The sequence below is a fragment of the Heterodontus francisci genome, chromosome 38 (genome assembly GCF_036365525.1).
Source record: "Heterodontus francisci isolate sHetFra1 chromosome 38, sHetFra1.hap1, whole genome shotgun sequence".
Classification (NCBI taxonomy): domain Eukaryota; kingdom Metazoa; phylum Chordata; class Chondrichthyes; order Heterodontiformes; family Heterodontidae; genus Heterodontus; species Heterodontus francisci.
In genome coordinates, this window is record NC_090408.1 from 17,242,825 (window position 1) to 17,268,051 (window position 25,227).

Sequence of the window (25,227 nt, forward strand, 5' to 3'; positions counted from 1 at the left end):
AAGAATGGTTCCAGGAATGAGGGACTTCAGTTATGTGGATAGATTGGAGAAGATGGGGCTCACCTTAGAGAAGAGAAGGCTGAGAGGAGATTTGATAGAGGTGCTCAAAATCATGAGGGGCCTGGACAGAATAGGTAGGGAGAAACTATTCCCATTGGTGGAGGGACACCAGTTTAAGGCTATAGACAAAAAAGCCAAAGGCGGTATGAGGAAAATCTCTTTTAAGCAGTGAGTGGTTAGGATCTGGAATACATTGTCTGAGAGTGTGCTGGTGGCAAATTCAATCGGGGCCTCCAAATGAGAATTGGATAATTACCTGAATGGAAAAAAATTGCAGGGCTTAATCAGAGGGATAAACCATCAGGAAACACTGAACAGACTGGGGCTTTTTTCCTCTGGAAAAGAAAAAACTGTGAGGTGACCTAATAGAGGTTTTCAAAATTACAAAGAGGTAAAGGGGTTTGAGAAGAGGTTTCCACTTGTGAGGGAGTCCAAAACAAGGCCTAATAAATATAAGATTGTCACTAATAAATCCAATAAAGACTTCAGGAGGACCTTCTTAACCCACAGGGTGGTTAGAATGTAGAACTTGCTACCATATAGAATCATAGAATGGCTACAGCACAAAAGGAGGCCATTCTGCTCGTCATGTCCATGCCGGATCTCTGCAGGAGCAATTCAGCTAGTCCCACTCCCCCGCCTTTTCCCCGTAGCCCTGCAAATCTTTTCTATTCAGATAATTATCCAATTCCCTTTTGAAAGCCATGACTGAATCGGTCTTCACCACAGTGTCAGGCAGTGCATTCCAGATCCTAACCACACTCTGCGTAAAAAAAAGTTTTTCCTCATGTCACCATTGCTTCTTTTGTCAATCACCTTAAATCAGTTTCCTCTGGTTCTCAATCCTTCTGCTAATAGGAACAGTTTCTCTCTATCTACTCTGTCTCGACCCTTCATAATTTTAAAAACGTCTATCAAATCTCCGCTCAACCCTCTCCTCTCTAAGGAGTACAGCCCCAGCTTCTCCAATCTATCCGTGTAACTGAAGTCCCTCATTCCTGGAACCATTCTCATAAATCTTTTCTGCACCCTCTCTGATACCTTCACATCCTTCCTAAAGTATGGTGTCCAGAATTGGACACAATATTCTAGTTGACGCTGAACCAGCATGTTATTAAGCTGCATCATAACTTTCTCGCTTTTGTACTCTCTGCCTCTATTTATAAAGCCTAGGATCCTGTATGCCCTATTAACTGTTTTCTCAAGTTGCCCTGCATGGAGTGGTTAAGGCAAATATCATAGGTCCATTTAAGGGGAATCTACATGAGGGAGAAAAGGAACATAAGGACTCGATAGGGTGAGATGAAGTAGAGTGCAAAGTGGAGTGTATGGAGCATAGCAGTATGGACTTGCTGGGCCGAATGGCCTGTTTTTGTGCTGCAAATTCTATGTAATTTCACTGATTTTTGTAGCTTTATTTAATACAGAGCATTGGAATAGAAGTTTTCCTTTGTACTTGTTGCTCTGTCTTGTCCCCTACTGAGGGAGTTGCACGGAGCTGTAGATGTCAACAAACCCGAAAGCAATCGCTGGGAGTGACATACAGATTTCATCGAAGAGAGACCATCGATTTTCTCACACTTCTTCCTCAAACATTCACCTTTTGATGTTTTTGTGGAGGCCGATGTTTATACTGCTGAGATTTAGCGGAGAAAAAACACAAAGGGATTCTGATTGCTGTGGGCTGTACTCTGCTTCCATTAACTGTGTTGCCCCTTATTAATATTTATACTTGATACAGTGTTCTGTCTCTGTGGTAATGAGCCAAAACCAGAATCTTATTACTGAGCAAATTCTGCATTTGAAGTAGAGTCCCTGCCCAGGAACAGAAATACAGTAAGTAAAATAAAGACAAAACACAATGAGAGTGGAGATCTGAGGGAGTTGCACACTCCTTTCGCCCACGGGCATATCCAGTATCCTGTCAATCCCTCGGCCAAAGTTATACACGCTTGTGTGTGACCAAGACCCATTTCCATGCTCCCAGCCACAAAGTCTACCTAGCTGTCCACAGCTTTGGGCTTACCATCCGCCCTAGAGGCAGCATTGGGAAAAGTGGGGCCCCTCCACCTTCAGAGGCAGTGCTAAGTGTGTGGACACTGAATATGCACACAATGCCACTGATCAACAGCGACCTGAGGTGTTCTTGCTCTCATAGTTGTTGCCCAGCAAATAGGAAAGAACCTTTATGGTAAATTCAAGCTCACAAGACTGAAATGTCAGGGGGCCGCTCCTCTGTCACTGCTTGAAAATGAAAACGAGGAGGGTTCTGTAATGGGGAGTAAGGGAAAGGGAAATCAGCTCTGCCATTTTAATGCAGAAGGAATGATAAATATTACTCCCATCGTTTTCAGATATTCTGCTTTGCCAAATGCTTGTGCAGTAGAGCACAAAAGGGTTAACCCCTTAGCTAATTTAGGGTAGAACGCCAGTCAATGAGAGAAGAGACACCCTTCTCCCTGTTCAAGAAAGCACTGTTTATGTAACTGTGGCTGTCTCAGTTAAATCATTGTCTGCAGAAATTATGGGAGCACAATTCTTACCAGCTGATGGCTTTTAATAAAAAGCTCTCTTTTGAGGCTAGTAATTCGATAACTTGTCACGTGATTTAAGAATGCTGAGCAGTCAAAAGAAAATTCAGCATTTGAAGTTAGATCCTTGATCGCCTGTGGGAGTGAGGTCCTTGGATACTGTCAGATCCATAAAGGAATAAGTCATCTTAATAAGAATGTCTTTTGCATGCATTGAAGGTGAAATACATTGACATGAAATCTAATATTGCCATTGGGTTTTGTTACCTTGTACTTTTAAAAAATCATAATGTTATTATTTACTGTTTTTTGACAGAAAATGGAATATTGCACAAAGCTATAAATGTGAATCATAAGGTACATATTATTGAGGAGATTACTCTCTTTGCTGAACCCCAGCCGGTGCAGAATCTAATATTGGATTCAAAACAGGTACAAATTTCATTAAGAATTGCTCTTTTTTTTAAACTGAAGGCGGCAAAATAAACAGTAAGCATCTCAGCCAACACAGTAATAAATTCTGAGACACGGCTCATTTTCTGAAAAGCTTATTTGCTTTCATTTTTCTTGCCAACAATCGATAACGATGAGGTTAACAAAGGGCTTCTTCCACCCAGAATTTGTGACGCGCTCCTGTCTCTTTTAGTTGAATCTGGGTTTTATAACAAAAGAGGGTCCTACGCAGAGGCTAATAAGGAAAGAAATAGTACATTAGATAAGGTGAACACAGAAAATTTTAGAAGGCTGTTATTTTTGTATCGTCCCACTCTTCCTTTGGAGAATAGTGTTGGGTAGTAGAAAAATTTGCAGGCTGATTAACAGTATGAAACATTTTAACACTCCTTCGATGAGCACAACTACCTTTATATCAGCTGATAGGATGGTTATTCCTATTTGGCAGAAAGGTTTTATGAGCTCCCATGACTCATATGATGAGGGGGTTGGGAGGCACCCACATATCACATAGGCCTTGACTCACCAGGACTGCCTGGAGTGTTGTTTGAACCCTGCAAATTCTGGCTCAGAGATGAGAATGTTACCACTGATCCAAAAGCTCAACATTTTAGAGGCAATAATAAAGTTGAAGTCCCCAAGACCTGCATTTTAATCTTGAATCTAAGTTTTGTATTGCTTGAAAATCTTATTAGAACCTGTGCGTGTACAATATTTGATAAAATGTTAGTGTCAAATGCATTTCCATTGTAATTAATTGTCAGTATTACTGATCTTATAATCATGAGCTGTGTTAATCAGTCTGTTGAGTTAGATTCAAGCTATGCATTTTGTCCCCAAACCACAGGGCATGTTATATGCTTCTTCGTTCTCTGGAGTAGTTCAGCTGCCCGTCTCCAACTGTAGCATTTACCTGAGCTGTGGAGAATGTGTCCTAGCCAGAGATCCTTACTGTGCCTGGGACAGGAACATATGCAGAGACATACGAGGCTTGCATTTAGACCCGTAAGTGGCTTCAAAATGAAAGTACTTGGTATTCACAAAACGTTAATCCCCAGTGAAGAGTCAACAGCCTGAAAGGTTGGCCCCGCTATTTACTGGGACAGGGTTTCGGAACGGGGTAGGGAGTTATGGTCTGGAAACCTGGGAGTCTGTCTCTTTGAAAGAGCAGTGGGGAGTCAGGAAGAGATTAGAGGAGGGTGGAAGATAGAGGAGTTGATGATTGTAGTAGTTTGGGCGGAGTGCAGGGTGGGGTGAGGCAGTTGGTTATGGTAGTGGTGTCCGAGATCGCAGGGGAGGCGGTGATGAGGGGTGTTCAGGGGAGATCGTACAGGTTGGGGGGGTAATTGCTTACAGGTTTGCTTCTTGGGACTAGAGGAAACACTCCTGCTGTTCCTGGCACATAAGCAGTGCTGTAAAGACACTCACCTTATGGATCCGCCCTTCTCACCTCCTCTTGCCTGATGGGTTTCCGAGGCCCAGGCCGACATGAGTTAAGAATAGAAACCGTGTTTAAATGGAGGCACACAGCAACCAACCCAGCGCCTTCTCCTGCCTCAGTTACAACCAGAAGAGGGAGGGATCGAGGCAGGTGAGGTGTCTGTTTCAGATTTTTAACATCTTTCGCCTCCCACTTGAACCAAACCAACCATTTTTGATGGGGGTGGGGGGATTAAAATTCCACCAATGAACTCTGTTTCTCTCACCACAGATGCTGCCAGACCTGCTGGGTTTTTTCAACATTTCCTGTTTTCATTTCAGGTTTCCAGCATCCTCAGTAGTTTGCTTTTGTTTTAGAGATAAATTTCATTCGAATATATTTTGATATCTATACTTCAAAGTAACAGTTGCTGATTTCCTAGTACATGGAAGTCATCATACTTCTCAAAATTGTCCAGTTATATACACACAAAGAGATAGATATACTAGTGTATAAAAACTGGCTATCTAACTTTGTGAATTTCAGTGTCACACATCCAAAAACTATTGAGTAAAAGAAAATTAATTGTTTACAGTATCCAGAGAAATTTCCACAGCAACATAAAATATCCTATTGACTTAGGACAGGGGATACTAGTCACTGAACATCCATAGCAATCGCACCTTCTGACCTACATCCTGAAATCTGCAGTAACCTTCCCATCTGTCACCATCCAGCACCAGAGAGCAATTAATCTCTAGTTGACCTCAGTCTGCGCTTATTTAACCAGCAATTAGATTTTGTAGCCTTTAAAGGGCACAGCTGCACCTTATCAGCGGGATAATACACGGTGCATTACATAAGGTCTCCTCTTCTTATAACACATCAATGAACTGCCATAGAAAGAAACATCTTGCATTTATAAAGCACCTTTCACGACCTCAAGACAACCCAAAGTACCTTATAACCAATGAAGTACTTACGAACTGAAGTCGCGTAGGAAAAACAGTAGCCAATCTGCGCACAGCAAGCTCCCACAAATGGCAAAATAATAATGACCATATAATCAGTTTGTGATATTGACTGAGGGCTAAATATTGGCCAGGACACCAAGGAAAACTCCCCTGCTGTTTCTCAAAGTAGTCCCAAGAGATCTTTGGCATCTAACTGAGGGAAGATGGCACCTCAGTTTAACATCTCATCTAAAAGATGGTGCCTCCAACAGTCCAGCACTCCCTCATTATGGTACTGAAAGTGTCAGCCTAGATTTTTGTACTGGAGTCTTCAGAATGGGACTTCAACCCATAACCTTCTGACTCAGAACTGAGAGTACTACCAACTGAGCCACAGCTGTCACTGCTTGAGGCTACTTATCAGGAGTCAATATTATTAAATTTTAGAAACAAATGAAAAAATAACATGTCCTCCCATTAAAGTTGACTTTTTTTTGTGTGAAGCAAGGAATTGAGGCATAGTTTGCGACTGATAAGACCCTTGTGCTGAGCAGTATGCACGAGGAACAGTATTGAAATATTACTCATGGGATAGTGTGACCATTGTGTTGTCAGCCTGATCCCCCATCCGCTCATTTAAATCGGAGGATAAGTGGGCAGGCTGGGCTAACCTCTCCCAATATTACGATCACTCTGCCCACTGCCCGCCTTAAGTCTGCTGGTGGTTAGAATTGACCCCGTTACCACAAATATCACACTTGTAATTGGAAAGATTGTGCAGTTTAAAATTTGAAGCCGAGTGTGATTGAGATATTGATCCATTACACCAATCTTGCACTGGCCGCTGATACAGAATATTTTGTTTACAGCCATTGGAAGCAAGACATTAACAAAGGCAGACCGGAGCAGCACTGTCAGCAGCCGGATGGATCGTTATTTGGTCCCAGGGCTTTACAACCACATCGTAAGTACTTCTTACAGTTCCAGGTGAAACGTGCACTTGAAGATAATTACTTATTTTCTGTTTGAATTATGCACTTTTTCAACTATTTTAAGTACTGACATCTATTTTAACTGTTTATGGGGGCAGTGGCTTGGTTAGCAAGTTAGAAACAATTGTTAGCAACATAAGGTACTCTTTGGAATATTGCTGAGGTTTTGGGCATTCCAGCCTCAAAGAGTTCTCAACATGTTGAGCAGGCTTCAAACAGCAGCAAGCTGGGCCACAACATTCAATTCTGATCCACCATTGGCGGCCATGCATTCAAGTATCTGGTCCCTAAGCTCTGGAATTTCCTACCTAAAACTCTCCTCTCTCTCCTTCCTTAAGATGCTTCGTATAACCTACCTCTTTGACCAAGCTTTTGTTCATCCAGCCTATTATGTCCTATGTGGGTCGGTGTCAAATGTTGTTGTGTTTACGCTGTGAAGGGCCATGGGATGTTTTACCACATTAAAGGCTTTATAAATGAAAGTTCTTGTTGTTGCTTTTGATCAGCAAGCTACACCAGCAGTTCAAGAAGGCCAGTCCACCAGTCCTTTCACAAGAGTAACTAGGGAAGGAAACTTGTTGTCCTTACCTGATCTGGCCTCTGTGTGACTGTATCCATGGTTGACTCTTGACTGGCCTCTGAAATGGCCTGTCAAGCCACTCAGTTGTATCAAACTGCTACAAAACCAGGACTGGATAATAAATGCTGGCCTTGCCAGCGACATCCATGTCTCGAAAATGAATAAATCAAAACGAAGGAATTTTTCCAGCCCCAGAAGCAGTGCTGAGAAGGAGCATGAGACTGATCTCTGGTCTTCAAAAGGATAGAGTTGCAAAGAAAGGTTAGAAAACCCTGGGACTCTCAGCCTGGAAAAGAGGTGATGGAGAGAGGACGTTACTGAGGTATCCATGGCATGACGTGGAATAAAAAGGGTTAATTTGTAGTACTGTTTCACATTAATTTGCAACTGAATGAGAAAGGGATAGAAGTGCAAGCTGGTAAAATGACTCTTGCGCGTCCAAAGATCTGGCTGCTCATTGGCCTCAGGAATGTCGGCTGGCTGGATTGCTAATGGTGCAATGCCGAGTCAGGGTGAGATCAGGCCGGCAATATTTGTGTGGAACCAGGAGGAACACCACCTCAACTTCCGATTAGGCACTCTACAGCCTTCTGGACTCAACATTGTGTTCAGCAAATTCAGAGTATGACTGCCTTTTTTTTATTTTAATTTTTCAGCCATGTTCCTGTCTTAAACAGGGGGCGGCACAGTGGCGCAGTGGTTAGCACTGCAGCCTCACAGCTCCAGCGACCCGGGTTCAATTCCGGGTACTGCCTGTGTGGAGTTTTCAAGTTCTCCCTGTGTCTGCGTGGGTTTTCGCCGGGTGCTCCGGTTTCCTCCCACATGCCAAAGACTTGCAGGTTGATAGGTTAATTGGCCATTATAAATTTCCCCTAGTATAGGTAGGTGGTAGGAAATATAGGGACAGGTGGGGATGTGGTAGGAATATGGAATTAGTGTAAGATTAGTATAAATGGGTGGTTGATGGTCGGCACAGACTCGGTGGGCCGAAGGGCCTGTTTCAGTGCTGTATCTCTAAACTTGTATTTCCTGTTTTTGCTTTTGGACTGAGCGATTCATTATTCTGCCATTAGCACTCTCTCTGGACTAATGCTTTGTCTTTTACAAAAACTATTAGCACTCCCTTTTATTCCATGACATCTCTCTCATCTAATCTCTCCTGCGCTCCGCCCTACCGCACTGCTTCCCTTTTGTTGTTCTTGCCCCCGCCCACTTGCTCATAGCCGATTACTTTTCTAACAGACCTGAAACGTTAACTCTGCTTCTCTCTCCACAGATGCTGCCTGACCTGCTGAGTATTTCTGTTTTTATTTCTGATTTCCAGCAGTATTGTGCTTTCACTTCTCTTCCAGTTTGCCATTCTGATGAAGGGTCTACACCTGAAACCGTAACCCGTTGGTTCCCTTCACAGAGGCTGATTGCCCTCCAGCATTTATGGCCCCAAATTTAAGTCCAACCCATCTGACAGAAACCAGATTGGATTGGGGTAAGGGGGTGCAGTTAAAATGAGAGCAGTCATACCCTCTCAGATCCCCCTGCCTTTTCGCTATGTCCCATTAACCTGCTGTTTTGAGCAGGTGAACAGGACACCCCCAGGAAGGCAGCAGGGTCTTGTTTAAAGATGTAGTTAGATCTTAATGGGAGGTGAATCATGGACTAGAAGAGGCCCAGGCAGATCAATTTTTAAAATGTTATTTTAGATTTCTTTGTGGGCCAGAAGATGCAGGAATGGGCCTCTAGGCCACTACAGGAAGCCCAGGCCTCTCTTCCCAGGCAGTGGACCTGGTCAGCTTTGAACAGGACTTGGGAAAATTTATGGAAGTGAAGCCTGGTTGTTAAGATCAGCCAGGCCTGCACGGCCCTGGACACAATGGGTTCACTGCCTGCTTTGGAACTCATTTGCACTGTACCCTCCCCCCCACTCCCCCCCACCTACTTTCATTTTATTGTGAAGATAAGGGATGGAAATCTACAATAACCAGGTCCCACCCCAGATTTACTGGATTGGTTCCTGTCCTAGGAAGAGATATTGAGTAGAATGGGCCCATGTTCTCTGAAGTTTAGAAGAGTGAGAGGTGATTTCAGTGAAACGTATAAAATTCCCAGAGGGTTTGACAGGATAGTTGCTGAGAGGTGGTTACCCTTTGCTGGAGAGTCTAGAACTAGGGATCGTAGTTTCGGGATAAGGGGCAGCTGTTTAGGATCTGTTATAATAATCTGTTAGAATATGCTTTCATTTGAAAAGCCTCGTGGAAATCTCTGTAGTCTGCTCTTTGCTGCCGATGGCTGTCCATGTTCGAACTCTGACTGTCAATGCAAATTATTATTTTGCTAGGTAAAAGTAGCAGAAATTTTAAGATCAGAAAAGGTATTTGGTTCAACATGCCTATTGCCACTTGGTTGATCTGAACCTTCCTTCCTGCCTCATCCTAAACTCTTCAACCCCACAACCATAGCCACTTGTTTTATGAACTCATCTATTTGTAATGCTAATCATCCCCTTTACGCATGCAATTCCCATCCAGATACTACACTTCCTACTGTCATGATTTTTGATTTAACTTTTTATGTCAATATTTAACATTGAAAGTGCCATTGAATTTCTTGTACAAACAAGCTCCTGTGACTGTAGTTACAGATTGTAGCCACAAGCTCTACTGTATCTTCTCCTACCATGAGCAACACCATGGGAGATCGACTAGTTTAATTTATTTCAGTGTCCTCTCCTGTCATCTTCATTATGTTTATTAATATGCATGTCAAATGGATATGTCTATGTTCCTAATTTAGAATCAAACAGCACAGAAGGAGGCCATTTGGCCCACTGTGACTGTGCTGGCTATAATCAAATTATGTTTAAAACTTGCTTCTTAACATAGCTCAGTGTTTCACTTATTGATATTTCTGGATGTTGCCATTGATGGCAAGAGGTGAATACCCAAAAGCTGAATGTGGCGAATTCAGCACATAAAAGCATCCTGAATTACATAGAATTTGCAGCTCAGAAACAGGCCATTCAGCTCAACTGGTCTATGCTGGTGTTTATGCTCCAGATGAGACTCCTCCAGCCTACTTCATCTAACCCTATTAGCATATCCTTCTATTCCTTTCTCCCTCATGTATTTATCCAGCTTCCTTCAAATGCATCTCAGCTGTTCACCTCAACTACTCAATGTGGTAGCAAGTTCACATTTTAACCATTCTCTGGGTAAAGAAGTTTCTCCTGAATTCCCTGTTCATTTTATTGGTGACTATTTTGTATTTGTGGCCCCTAGTTCTGGTCTCCCTCACAGGTGGAAACAGCTTGGGGCGGCACAGTGGCGCAGTGGTTAGCACCGCAGCCTCACAGCTCCAGGGACCCGGGTTCGATTCCGGGTACTGCCTGTGTGGAGTTTGCAAGTTCTCCCTGTGTCTGCGTGGGTTTTCTCCGGGTGCTCCGGTTTCCTCCCACAAGCCAAAAGACTTGCAGCTTGATAGGTAAATTGGCCATTATAAATTGTCACTAGTATAGGTAGGTGGTAGGGAAATATAGGGACAGGTGGGGATGTTTGGTAGGAATATGGGATTAGTGTAGGATTAGTATAAATGGGTGGTTGATGTTCGGCACAGACTCGGTGGGCCGAAGGGCCTGTTTCAGTGCTGTATCTCTAATCTAATCTAATCTTCTCTACGTCTACCCTATCGAAACCCCTCATAATTTTATAGACCTCGATTAGGTCACCCCTCAGCCTTCTGTTTTCTAGGGAAAGGAGCCCTAGTCTGTTCAGTCTTTCCTGATAGTTATAACTCCTCAGCTCTAAGTAATCGCTGATTCTGAAACCAAGCACTCAAGGGTGTAAACTCTGAGGCTCAGTTTCCCAAATGCAGGCTGCCCATTTGTTATGTACAGTCTTGGGCACACTGCCCACTGTTTTACATCCATTGAAATGAATAAATTGGAATTTGCAGCTTATTAAGGCTGTTGATGCACATCCATCAATCTGGCCTGACCTCACTGACCTGTCTGTCTGTTTGTTGGTCAATAATAAATCCAAGTGCAGACCGATCTTGTTAAATAGACACTTGTTAATTTATACATAGAACAAATGTGTTTAAAATCAAGAAAAACATCTGTAAACAAAATAGGCCAAAAGATGCTTGAACTGATACTTAATTCTGTGTTTTCCACTATCCTCAGCATATTTTAACTGCTTAATGTAAAAGAAAGGTCTTGCATTTCCATAAAGCCTTTCACAGCCACAGGATATCCTAAAGCACTTCATAGCCAAGGAGCTACTTTTGAAGTGTAGTCACAGTTGAAATGTAAAGAAAAATGTACTATTTCTAAGCCCTCTGTCACAGTTGTTTCCATGATAGGTGGAATGTCATAAAGGCACAGAAGGAGCCATTCGGCCCATTGAGTCCATGCCAGCTCTCTGTAAAGCAATCCAATCAGTCCCCTTCCCCCACTCTAACCCTGTAGCCCTAACAAGTTCATTTCCCTCAAGTGCCCATCCAATTTCCTTTTGAAATCATTGATTGTCTCCGCTTCTACCACCTTTGTAGGCAGCGAATTGCAGGTCTTTACCGCTTGCTGTGTAAAAAAAATGTTCTTCCTCACATCCCCCTACATTGCTTGCCCAAAAGCTTAAAGCTGTGTCCCCTAGTCCTTGTACCATCAGCTAATTGGAACATCTTTTCTTTGCCTACCCTATCTAAAGCTACCATAATCTTAATACACCTCTATCAAATCTCCCTTCAATCTCCTTTACTCCCAAGGAGAACAACCCCAGCTTCTCCAACCTAACCTTGTAGCTGAAATCCCTCATCACTGGAACTATTCTGGTAAATCTCCTCCACACCCTTTCAAGGGCTTTCACATCCTTCCTACAGTGTGGTGATTAGAACTGGACACAATACTCTAGTTGTGGCCGAGCTATAGCTTTATAAAGGTTTAGCATAGCTTCACTGCTTTTGTACTCCATACCTCTATTTATGAAGCCCAAGATCCCATATGCTTTGCTAACTACTCTCTCAGTATGTCTGCCACCTTCAAAGATCTATACACGTGAACCCCAAGGTCCCTCCGTTCCTGCACACTCTTTAGAACTGTGCCATTTAGTCAATATTGCCTCTCCCTATGCCTTCTGCCAAAATGCATCAGCTCACACTTCTCTATATTAAATTCCATCTGCCACTCACCTGCCCATTCTGCTAGCCTATCTATCTCCTTTTTTGCAGTTGTTTGATGTCATCCTCATTGTCTGCTACACTTCCAAGTTTGGTATCATCAGCAAATTTTGAAATTTTACTCTGTATTCCAATATCCAAGTCATTTATATATAGCAAACAAAGCAATGGTCCTAGCACAGAACCTTGGAGAACACCACTTTCTACCATCCTCCAGTCTGAAAAACAACTATTTACCTTGACTCTCTGTTTTCTGTCCTTAAGCCAATTTTTTATCCAAGCTGACACTGACCCTCATATTCCATGTGCATTTACTGTGTTAACCAGCCTTTATGTGGTAATTTGTCAAAGGCTTTCTTAAAATCCAAATAGACAATATCCACTGCATTCCCTTCATCAACCTTCTCTGCTACTTCATCAAAAAATTCAATTAAATTCGTCAAGCACAATCTGCCTTTTACAAATCCATACCGGCTCTCCCTAATTCATTTAAACCTCGCCAAGTATCTGTTGATTATTTCTTTCCTGTTTGCTTACATTCTATCTCCAAAAGTCCATTCCTTTGAAGTATGTGTTTTTATATGAAATATTCAAGATTTTCTTTCTCTTGCAAACAGGTACCATCTCCTGTGAGCCCGTCACTGTGTCACCCAACAGTTTCAAGGTGTTGCCGTGCAAAGTGCAGTCAAACTTTGCCACAAGGAAGTGGACGCACAACGGCGCAGCAGTAAATGCCACATTCGTAGTGCTTCCCGACGGTGGAATTATTGCTACAGCAGAGCCTCTGGGTGTCTACGAGTGCTGGGCCATAGAAGAAGACTTTTGGCTGCTGGTTGCAAACTACTGCGTGAGATTGGATGTTTCTTTAGAGGTCACGACCTTGCATGCATCAAGAAAATCCATTCCGATATTGAATGAAGGTTTTGGACTGCAAGAGAAAGGGATCATTATCAATCCACTCAGCAGCGAGAGCCGGTTTCCTCAGCACAACAACGGCAAGAGTTACTGGACTGAATTTGTAGCTGTGAGCGTGGTTTTTGGGTTAACACTTGCCGTCACATCCCTGGTCTTTTTGTATCGCAACAGAGACAAAATGAAGTCACTGATTAAAGACGGCGAGTGCTCAAACATACAGCAAAAGAAACAAAGGAAGATTGAGATCCAGCATGAAAGCTTGCCTTTAAATGGAAATCCAGTGCAAGTAGCAGCCTCCGAGCATCACAAAGGCTACCAGAGTCTGAATGACAACCATATCTGCAGTACACCTGTGCTGGAAACTACTCTCAATGGCAAGGACTCCGGATACCCCGAGTCACCAAACAACCAGATCAACCAAAAAAACTTGTACGTGGAGATTTCTGCACATTGCCCCCAGCCAAGGGTGAGGATTGGTTCTGAAATCAAAGACTCCGTAGTGTGAAATGTGAAATGGCGGAATGAGGTCAAATCACGGCACCGACTGTAGCCTTCCTAAAAGGGACCAACCACACAAAATTGAAAAGCGTAAGGCTTGGCAGCTTAAAAGACTAAAACTGTTGTACTGTGCCATTTAGACTGTCTCTTCAGTATATAAACCACATGCATGGATGGTTATTGGTGTGGCAATTGAGCTTTAGTAAATATGTGTGTCTGTCACCATCAGCCAAACAGCATGGAACAGCGCATGATTTATTGAATGACAACTGTCCCCAATCCATTTGCAATTTTGGGCTCATGGTACATGACTTTGGCTTTCCATTTTTGGAGGGGATGTGATGGGGGTGGGGGCAGTTGGTAATCACAAGACTTAGTGGATGGAATTACAGTATTGCCCTGTGCCAAATGAACTGGGGCATACATTCTGAGGTGACTATAGGGGTTGCTGATAAGTGGTCATACTACCTGTGGTTGACTATATGATATGTAGCAAACATCGCATAATGCATTAAGTCATTTTACAGCAGTCACTAGATGCTCATAGTGACTATTTCATCTTGTGAGTACAGGAAATCTGTTCAAAACCCTTTCCTTTCACATGAAATGTACAGACTCATGACTTCCTGCAGAGAGATTTCATAATGTAGGTTGCGAGTAATGTACAGAAACAAAAAGCATTTCTCCATTTAAATAATAATTGTAATAAATCTTTCTGGGGAGGGAGGAGGGAAATGTGTGAAAATGATACTGTAGTTTAAAAAAGAATCACTTGAAAATTAAACTAATGGTTCTTGTATAAACTGACAAAATGATTTTTTTTAAATATATAATTTAACAAGTAACTAAGATAATGGACTTTAGTTGTAGTGTAGTAGGCTGTTACTTATGTAGGCAATTACATCAGTTGGTTGGGCCAACATATATTTGGATAAGTAAGCTCCTATGTTTGGAGAATATACCCATGGGTCATTTATGTTGTTCATATAACTGTTTGAACAGGTGAAAAACTGATACAGCTGACAAACATGTGACATCTTAGTTGAGCCAGTAAAGTCATAACGTTACTCAAATTGGGAGAAACCAGGTATAATCTGTTCAACTTGGAGGAAATGTTGTAAACTAGGACTAAGGAAGGCCCCACAACTACAACCAACAGTTTGCATTTTTATAGTAGCAAAACGTCCCAAAGCATTTCACAGAGGTGCAACGTAGGAGAAGCGTTGAGAGATGGTCAAAGACCTGATTAAACAGGCAGATGTGCTATTGTTTTAAAATCAGACAAATGTGTATAGTGAGCTCAAGACTTTCCCTTGTGTTAGCTGTCAGCATAAAGGAAAATGTAATTGTGGTCATAATATTGGCAAACTACAGTATGAGGAGCTATATATCAGAATGGGTTAGATTCTGTAGAAGACAGAAATTTCAAAATAAGACACTCGAGCCTAACTAAGGAGAATAGATCTGTTCCCTTTTTTAGATGACACCAGTTGAGTATATAGCCCTGGTAGAGTACAAATGTTGACAGGATCTTAAGGCATTTTGCCAGGGCCCCAGTTTTTCATTGGTGAAGACCATGTTTGGATTAACAACACAATTTCATTATATTTCCTTTTAAGGGCAAGCCCAAGTAACATGGGTTTCAAGTTTCCGTTACTCAGCAGTGTTGATTAAAAAATAGTCCAAGTAACTCTGGATAACTCATTGTTATTAATGTGGATTTTAATTCAAATTAATTTGGCAAACTACAACAGCCCTTCACTCTTAACAGAGTCAGGTTAATATGTATCAAATGTTAGTATTACTTCCAACATATATGTGCTCCATGCAACATAAACTGGTAAGCAATGACATCAGTACTATAGCAATTTTCAGGGTCCAACTTGCGTTCTGAGAGAGAAATATGTGCAAAATTTGGTGGGTCCTGTGAATTAGTTTTATGAAAAGGATACACTTACAGTCCCTGAGATACAGTGTAAGTGTGAGTCTCTAGCTGTCATTTTTTTCAGACATTACACTTTCACAATTTTGTTTCTGTTTTCTTACTAATAAGACTGATTTTTAAGGCAAATGTTTTCACAGTTCCCATATTAAAGTGAGTATGTGTAGGTGTAGGTAACGCTGTGCTACAAGATGGTGCGAAAATATACCCAAGCACATAGAAAATAGATTTTACCAAATTGTTACTATTGATGGGAAATATGCTAATTTTTAAAAAATCCTTAAAACGTGAAACCAGGCTTGATAGAAGACGTGTCAGTGACAGCCCAGTGTGGTAAAGAAACTGCCCTTTCATGACACATAACATTTTAAATTATGGTATACAGTCTGTTGTATGCATATTGTTAGCGAGAACAATGATCTGAAAAGCTTGGTAATTCTACATAGAATTTACAGCACAGAAACATAGGAACAGGAGAAGGCCATTCAGCACATTGAGTCTGTTCCACCCCATGGCTGATCTGTGTCTTAACTCCATCTACATGCTTTGGTTCAACTGGTGCATGCTGGTGGTTGTGCTCCACACAAGCTTCCTCTCACCCTATGTCATTGAACCCTATCAACATATCCTTCTATTCCTTTCTCCCTCATGTACTTACCTAGCTTTCCCTAGCTGGAGTTTATTTGTAGGTTTTAGCACACCTCAAATAGCTTGTCCCTCACCCACCCCAGTTCCAGCACATCCTGCTAATATGGCATGTGCGGTAAAACTCTGTTGCTATAGACTACCAGGTTGAACTAGGAGCTGTCAATTTAATGACAGCGGAATTTCATCATGAATAACAACTTGGGAAATATGACAAGCACATCAAGAGGCATTGGACTTTTAAATGACAGATTATATTACCGCCGTGACACCAAGCTCCATTGGAGAATTAAATCTGTTCTTTGTTGGTCGAGAGTATCTTTTTAATCAGTGTGCATGCTGTGTTCTATGTTATCGGCTTTTTATAGTAAATATTTGAGGAAGTACTTTTTTAAAAACTCATGTTACCTGCTGCAGATCAAAATAAGATTTTATGAAAGTACATTTAAACAAAATTTTACTAAGGAGTACCCGTAATAATTCTCTAAGTTACGACACTCTATAATATTAACCAATTATACACAAACCACAAATCTCCAACTGGTAATAGTTGTTACCTGAATTCCTATGCACTATGTATAAAATCTTTCTGTTGGGTACTAGTGACTGCACATTGCCATTTAAGTTCTTGGGCTTTTTGCACATGTATTGTAAATAATGTATTGATTGGTATTTTGTGTATTTTCTGTAAATTGTGATGTTTTCCCCCCCTTAGGTGGAATTCTTATGCTGTTAAGTGCTTTGTTGCAAATGTTTATTTGCCTTTTGTAAACTGAATTGCTCTAGAAATGTAATAATTTCAGGAGAAAATGGTCTTAACTTTGTCATTTTTCACTGTGTTAGGCATAGGCTTGGCAATCTCAAATTAGATGTAGACTTGGCAGTCTTAAGTATTTATGAGAGGAAACAAGTAATCGAGTTTGCTCCTTCGGAAAAGTCTACTTTTATGTGTCAGTTTTTACAAACAAATGAAAGCAGAAAGCAACAACCAAACATATAATGTATTTTAAAATGTTGACTCAAAAACATGATTGTACTTTATATTTGTGGAGTCTGTAGTAGCATGTTTTAAAATGAATAACATTTTGAGTATTGTGTGTTTCAGTGTGTCTGTAATGATGATAAGTGTTAGTCATGATTTAAGAAGGAAAATAGGGAACTGGGATTCTTGAGCATGAAGTCAGAGGAAGTTCAGTTCAGCTTGGAACACTAAAATCCAATTGAACACTAAAGGATGTTCTGAGGCATTCTGAGTGTGTAAACCTCAACATTTACCCACAATATCAGCTTAAATCTACGTGAGGACACTTCAGAAGTAATCCATTGGTCGTAAAGTGCTTTGAGATGTCCTGAGAACATTAATAAGGTGCCATGTAAATGCAACTTAAGAATTTATGTAGGCATGTTTTATGAAAGACCAAAGTTACTTATTATTAATAATAATGTGACTGATTTGTACAGGTCCAGGATCTTGGAAGCAGATGGCTTATACTGGTTACATTTCTAGTTATTAAATGAAAAAAAGTTAGCACTGACCTGTGTAATTTTTTTAAAATAAAAAGCATTCACCTAGCACTCAATCATGAGAACAGTGAGATTTAGATCAGTGCTTAAGCCTGGATTGTGTGTATGCCTGGATCTGTTTGAATGAATCCACTTATTGTCCATTCAATGGAAATATAAATAAATAGGGAAAAGGAGAAATACAAATGACAGTCTAAGCTTTCATAGTCTGCATTTAAATAAACTCATTAAAAATGGTACCAAGGACTGCCAAGCCTTATAGATAACACAAAGCAACAAACCTGCCTGTTTAGTGTTTTGTATGTTAACCTTGTAATTGTATGGTGTTATTAAAAAGGCACTTTATTTCTTTTTTTTGTAATAAAACACAATAAAAATGTTGTATTTTGGTACTGAGATTTGTGAATGAGTTTTGCGAATTTGAGCTTGTGACCTAGGCTGTAAAGACCATGTACAATAGGCTCAATTATGGCCCCATGTGCTTCAAATTGACTGGAGACTAGGGGTAAGCATTGAGGGAGAAATTCAGCTTTGGCCGAGGTGCATAACAGGCATTGATGGATGGGCTGCAGGTCATACACCAATGGAGGCAGAAAGGAACATTGCACAGGGTGTATAATGGATAGCCAATCCACTATTGCCTGTTTTGCCCTCCCTTGCACCAGAACAGATCACAAATGGTCAGCTTAAAAATGTACATGCATGCTTTAAATAGAAGCGGCTCCATTCGCCTTGACTTCCAGTGCTGTGCAATCTATCTCACTTACATTGCAGCATAGATTCCACAGTGCTAACATATTTTTTAAAAACCACATGCGTGTTAGCGGCAACTGCTTTGAGTTCAATGCTTTGGTGGGGAAGGGATACAGTACTCATTGTATTAACACAGTGTGAATAATAATTCTTGAACAAGTATGGTGTGTGCTGCACACTAAAGAATTTATTTGAAATAAGTGGATGAATGACTGTATTAATTAGTTCACAGGAATGTCTACCCTGCAATGGTAAAAAGGCTCATTAATATTTTTGATTGATGAGAACTTCCTCCTTATTTCCCCTCCAATCTAACTAGCTCTGCCCCACATACATAGTCATAGACACATGGAAGATCTCAAGGCAGGGTAAGGGTATGGGGAAAGACCAAGGGAATGGGACTCAGAGCTGGCAAAGGCACAAGGGTCCAGTTGGACTCCTCCTGTGCTGTAAAATTCTGAGTGTAAGTCTATAAATCTATCTGGTCTGTCTTGCTTTTGTTCCAGAAGTTGTATCTAATAATGTGTTTCTCTTCAAGGTACTTCCCCAAATTTTCTTTTGTTATGTTACTAACTAGTGAAAGAGCAATATCTGAAGACAGTTCTACTTTTGTTATGTAAATCCTCATTTATATGTTCTTTAGTTACATATATGAATAGCCCTTTTCTCCACAACAGTCTGAAGTCACTAAACATTTATTTTATCATACTTCACTGCAATGATAGATAAAGAGAATCATGATATGTTTGATTGCACGATTTGACGTTGGATCATTGTGTAAAGCGGGTGGCATCGATTCAACTGCCCTTTATACATCTCTCCCCCGATTGAAGTCAATGGACTTGAAAATTGGGAGAGATGTATAACGGGTGACTAAATTGATATTGTCCAGTTTGCATTATCACCCAAAATCAAAATGACCTCTACACTATTCCTGTGGACTTTTTCTGAGGGTGATTGTTTTCTGAGTGCAGGTATTGTACCTGAATATGCTCTTAGTGACATGAGCAAGATCTTCTGATACTCCCAAACATGTCTACAGCTACTTTGACTACACTTCCTCCTACCCTACTTCCTGTAAGGACTCTATCCATTCTCCCAGTATCTCCACCTCTGTCACATCTGTTCTGACGATGCCATCATCAACACCAGTCTTCCTTTTTCATGAACTAAGGATTCCCTTCCGCCATGGTTGGCCATGCCCTCGACCATGTCTGGCCTATTTCCTGCACTTCTGCCCTCACCACTTCCCCTCTCTCCCAGAACCATGGTATGGTTCCCTTTGTTCTCACCTTTCACCCACGAACCTCCACATTCAATGGATCATCCGCCATCATTTCCACCACCTCCAGCGCAATGCCACCACCAAACCCAACTTCCACTCCATTTCCCTTTCAGCATTCCAAAGGGAATATTCCCTTCATGATACCCTGGACCACCCTTCCATTATCTAAAACACCCATTCCCTTACACCCTCATTGTAGCTGATTAGACTTATTATTTGAATAGTTAATACAAATTGATGGAATTCATTGTATTCTAAATAAAGCAGCACAGGAAGTGTCAAAGTGTCATGCTAGCTCTCTTAGGATATGGTTACAATACCAGACATTGGATGCATTTTTACTTACAATAGTATGATCAATAAATGAAATATAATTTAAATAAAGATCCAAAGTGCAAATTTAGTGTTACTATTGAGTTCCACAGCTTTTTAATCTGGAGGATTTTAGCAAATATCAGCAATGCTTTCAACTTTTACGCAATGAATAACACTGCAGCCAAGAATACACAAAGACATTTGGAAAACTAGTATCTTGTGCAGTGAGCAATAAACTACATGCACTGCAGTTAAATTCAAACGTCTGTAAAATTGGGAATAAAAGTTAAAAAAACAAAACAATACCTGGAATACATTAATCCAGGAACTGAAGGAAAGAATGATTTCATTGAATGATTTGAAATAAAGAGTTCTATTCAATTTACAATGAATTCATCTTGTGGCATGATATTGGATTTTCAGGAGTAATGTAGCAACAGTGGTTTTCATTTTCGGTCATACCATTTCATGAACTGAATTTAAAATGTTATTATAAGACTGACTATGCTCCTTCTCTATTCTTGTTCTTTACTCAGCATTTAAAAAATGGCACAAAAAAATTGAATTGTGCAGGAAAATGAGAAGATGTTTATACCACAGTCAGTGCTGGACTAGACTCAGAAAACGTACTGTTGTGCAATCTTTAGGTTATGTGGATAACAGATACGACATAAGCTGCAGTCCACATTGGTGAAACTGTCCCATAAAACTGAAATTCAATTATACTGAGGAATACAGATGTGGCGACAGATCAAAAGTAAGCTAATCAGCTAACAAACTTTTTTTGTATTCATTCATGGGATGTGGGTGTCACTGGCCAGGCCAGCATTTATTGCCCATCCCTAATTGCCCTTGAGAAGGTGGTGGTGAGCTGCCTTCTTGAACCGCTGCGGTCCATGTCGGGTAGGTATACCCACAGTGCTGTTAGGAAGGGAGTTCCAGGATTTTGACCCAGCGACAGTGAAGGAACGGCGATATAGTTCCAAGTCAGGATCGTGTGTGACTTGGAGGGGAACTTGCAGGTGGTGGTGTTCCCATGTATTTGCTGCCCTTGTCCTTCTAGTTGGTAGAGGTCGCGGGTTTGGAAGCTGCTGTCTGAGGAGCCTTGGCGCATTACTGCAGTGCATCTTGTAGATGGTACACACTGCTGCCACTGTGCGTCGGTGGTGATGGGAGTAAATGTTTGTAGATGGGGTGCCAATCAAGCGGGCTGCTTTGTCCTGGATGGTGTCGAGCTTCTTGAGTGTTGTTGGAGCTGCACTCATCCAGGCAAGTGGAGAGTATTCCATCACACTCCTGACTTGTGCCTTGTAGATGGTGGACAGGCTTTGGGGAGTCAGGATGTGAGTTACTCGCCGCAGGATTCCTAGCCTCTGACCTGCTCTTGTAGCCACGGTATTTATATGACTACTCCTGTTCAGTTTCTGGTCAATGGTAGACTCTAGGATGTTGATAGTGGGGGATTCAGTGATGGTAATGCCACTGAATGTCAAGGGGAGATGGTTAGATTCTCTCTTGTTGGAGATGGTCATTGCCTGGCACTTGTGTGGCGTGAATGTCACTTGCCACTTATCAGCCCAAGCCTGGATGTTGTCCAGGTCTTGTTGCATTTCTACACGGACTGCTTCAGTGTCTGAGGAGTCACGAATGGTGCTGAACTTTGTGCAATCATCAGCGAACATCTCCACTTCTGACCTTGTGATTGAAGGAAGGTCATTGATGAAACAGCTGAAGATGGTTGGGCCTAGGACTCTACCCTGAGGAACTCCTGCAGTGATGTCCTGGAGCTCAGATGATTGACCTCCAACAACTACAACCATCTTCCTTTGCGCTAGGTATGACTCCAACCAGCGGAGTGTTTTCCCCCTGATTCCCATTGACCTCAGTTTTGCTAGGGCTCCTTGATGTCATACTCGGTCAAATGCTGCCTTGATGTCAAGGGCAGTCACTGTCACCTCACCTCTTGAGTTCAGCTCTTCTGTCCATGTTTGAACCAAGGCTGTAATGAGGTCAGGAGCTGAGTGGCCCTGGCGGAACCCAAACTGAGCGTCACTGAGCAGGTTATTGCTAAGCAAGTGCCGCTTGATGGCACAGTTGATGACACCTTCCATCACTTTACTGATGATTGAGAGTAGGCTGATGGGGCGGTAATTGGCCGGGTAGGACTTGTCCTGCTTTTTGTGTACAGGACATACCTGGGCAATTTTCTACATTGCAGGGTAGATGCCAGTGTTGTAGCTGTACTGGAACAGCTTGGCTAGGGGTGCAGCAAGTTCTGGAGCACAGGTCTTAAGTACTAACTGTGGAGTTGTGGAGCCAATTTATAAAAAATAGCAAGCAGAAGCTAACAGGACAGCTGCAGAAAGCTTAATAGTAGCTTATTGTTTAATAATCAGCCTAACAGTTCAAGGAGGGGGGATGTGAAACTAGTGAAATAAGATGCAAGAATAAAATGCTGGGACGAATGATCCAATCATGCACTGATAATAGAAGTCTGCAAACCACTCAGAAACAAGTGGGGGGGAAGGTGGGGGAGCGTTACTAGATTTGTTTGAATAACTATAAGAAAGGCTTTCTGTAGTGAGCACATGTTCTTTTGTTTTGTTCTTTTGTTTTGCTTTTTGTTCCTTTTGTATCCTTGCAATGTAACAACCATATACTGCAATAAAATTTCTAAAAGTTACGGTCGGACTTCGTCTCTCTTTGTAACTGATGGGATCCAACAACTTGGCGTAGTCGGCAGGATCGCTGGAGGACAAAGACCGAAGCCCTGGACATTAGACCTATATCGGCCCCCAGACGTCAGGACTCCTCTTTACTTTAAAAAGTCCTCGGCTGTTGTCTAGTTTCGGTACTCCACCACGTGATCCCGAACTTATCTGAGGCTCGAGACCCCCTTTATAGACATCTATATCGGCGGTGTTCGATGGCAATACACCAGCCCGGCTGAAAAGCTCCACGGCATCTGTATAAGAAGCCCCACGGCTTGAGACCCCCTCCCCCACACAAAATTGGTACAATGACTGACGAAGGAAACCGACAATTGCCAACCACCATAAAAGGTGGGCGGGCCCCGTCAGACGTTTCCGAAGATGAAATTCCTTGGCAGTTAAAAGGATATATAGAGCAACAGTTTAATTTGGCTAAAACCTGTCCTGAAATTGCACAGAAATACGGTGCTTCCAAGGGACAGTGGTCCCTGGAAGATATCAAGAGAGTTTGGGGAAAAACGACCCGTTTAAAGGATAAAGAACGGACCCAATGGTCCTTAGCTGTAATGGGCCAGATCCGACAGCGGAATGAAATTATCCAACAAGCTCAACTGTCTCAACGCGACCGCGACCTGCCTAATGCGAAGGACCAACTGAAGGCAGTCTGCGAACAACTGAGAAAGGAAAAGCATAAATTAGAAAAACTAGAAACTGAAAAAGCAAGGTTGGAAACCGAAAATAAAGAACTTAAAAAACAATTACGAGAAGAACGCAACGTAACCGAAGGGACCGGGGCCGCCCTGCAGACTCCACACATCTCGCCTGTACCCGGATCTGGAGTCGTTACTAAAAAGAACTACGACAAACGCAATGGTGTGAAGCCGGTATGGAGGAAGCTGAGTCCTCCAGCGAAGAAAGTGATACTGATGATGAGTTTCCTTTTGCGCGGCTCTCCCCCCCCTTAAACAGAAATGCGTTAAGGTCAAGCAGGAAAAGAAGACGACAGACGGTAACGAGGTGATCACATCTGAGCACAACACTTACTGGATGCATGTCCCAACGGATCCTGAGAAAATTGATAAATGGCCCAAAGAATTGCCTGACCCAAAAAAGGGAGGTCAGAAGGCATGGGAACAGTTGGAACGTCTGAAGGGAATTTACCACCTCCACCCATGGGACGGGGTACAGATTTTGACTGTGATGGTGCCCGGGCGAGCGGGGCGAAGACTGAACAGAGAGGTCCAAACTGCTTTGGGCGAGGACGAGCAACAACTAGATGCCGGATGGGCTGTGATTAGTCAGTGGCTGCGAGCGTTCTGTCCCACAAAGACGGATTGGAATAAAATTACAGCCTGTCAGCAAAAAGGTACCAAAGAGGTGCGGGAGTATGAAGAGAGGTTTAGATTTGCTTGGCTGGAACACTCGGGGATAACAGACATTGTTCCAGAGGATCTGGACGATACCCGTTTTGTGCCTTTGAAGTCTGCCTTTGTTGCGGGGCTAAAACCAAAATTATCCAAGATGCTGAAGGTAACCTTACCAGAGTGGGAAGGCACAGGAGTAACCTACAGGCAGTTGATTGATCGATGCAGTCAGCTCGACAGAGACATGGGAGCAAAGCTCCGAGCTCTGCAGGTGGGTTGGACACCCAAAGGCCCTGATAAGGCAAGATAGGCGGCCCAGGGCATGCCACTACTGTGGGAAGGAAGGCCATTGGGCTAAGCTGTGTAGAGCGAAGGGACGGGGAAGAGGACGGCAAGGATCCAATCCGGCACCAAGACCAGTTCCCTCCCCTGAGGACAATGACCTGGAAAAATTCAAACAGTTGTCACCCCAGCAACGGAAGGAGATACTGGCATTACTTGGTGCGGCAAAAAACTAGCGGAGTCCTCCCTCACCCTTTCGGTGTCCCTCCTGGCACTAATAGAACAACGAAGAGATCAATTGTATATAACTGCGAGGGTGGGTGATCAAGATATAGACTGCCTATTGGATACTGGGGCCAAATTAACGTGTCTACCTCAACGATACGGGAACTCTATACCGATGGACAGTAAAGTTAAGACCGCCCACGGGGCTGGTGGCCATGGGGTGCTAATCAGGAAAACTCAGCCCATACGCATTGGTCTTGGTCCACACGAATTGATAACACCAGTCTGGATAGGTCCGGTGGACCAGGCCCTTCTGGGTATGGACGTTTTGACTCAGCTGAACTCCTCGTTGCATTTTGAAGGTGGCCAGGTAACATGGTCTATCAGAAATCTGAAGAAGGAGGAGTTGAGGGAGCACCCAATATGGGCTCGGGATAAGAACGATTGTGGGCTACTTCAAATGGAACCGGCAACGTTTACAGGATCCGCTCCGCTCTGTACTAAACAATACCCCATTAGTCTAACATCTATTGCAGGAATCTTACCCGTAATTAGACAATTAGAGGAGCGAGGCGTGCTGCTTAAAACACACAGTACCTCCAACAGTCCT

General features: G+C 42.4%; 1 protein-coding gene across 9 annotated transcripts in view; it reads left to right on the forward strand.

Annotated features, from left to right (window-relative positions):
• Nucleotides 1-18,080, forward strand: part of sema4ba (sema domain, immunoglobulin domain (Ig), transmembrane domain (TM) and short cytoplasmic domain, (semaphorin) 4Ba) — a 448,919-nt gene extending 430,839 nt beyond the window's left edge. For all 9 annotated transcript variants that reach the window (XM_068017745.1, XM_068017746.1, XM_068017747.1 and 6 more), the window contains 4 exons: nucleotides 2,908-3,023; nucleotides 3,892-4,049; nucleotides 6,287-6,381; nucleotides 12,776-18,080. In XM_068017745.1, coding sequence (XP_067873846.1) covers nucleotides 2,908-3,023; nucleotides 3,892-4,049; nucleotides 6,287-6,381; nucleotides 12,776-13,578 — 1,172 coding nt within the window. In that variant the 3' untranslated portion in view covers nucleotides 13,579-18,080. The remainder of the gene's footprint in view (nucleotides 1-2,907; nucleotides 3,024-3,891; nucleotides 4,050-6,286; nucleotides 6,382-12,775) is intronic.
• The last annotated feature ends 7,147 nt before the right edge of the window (nucleotides 18,081-25,227 follow it).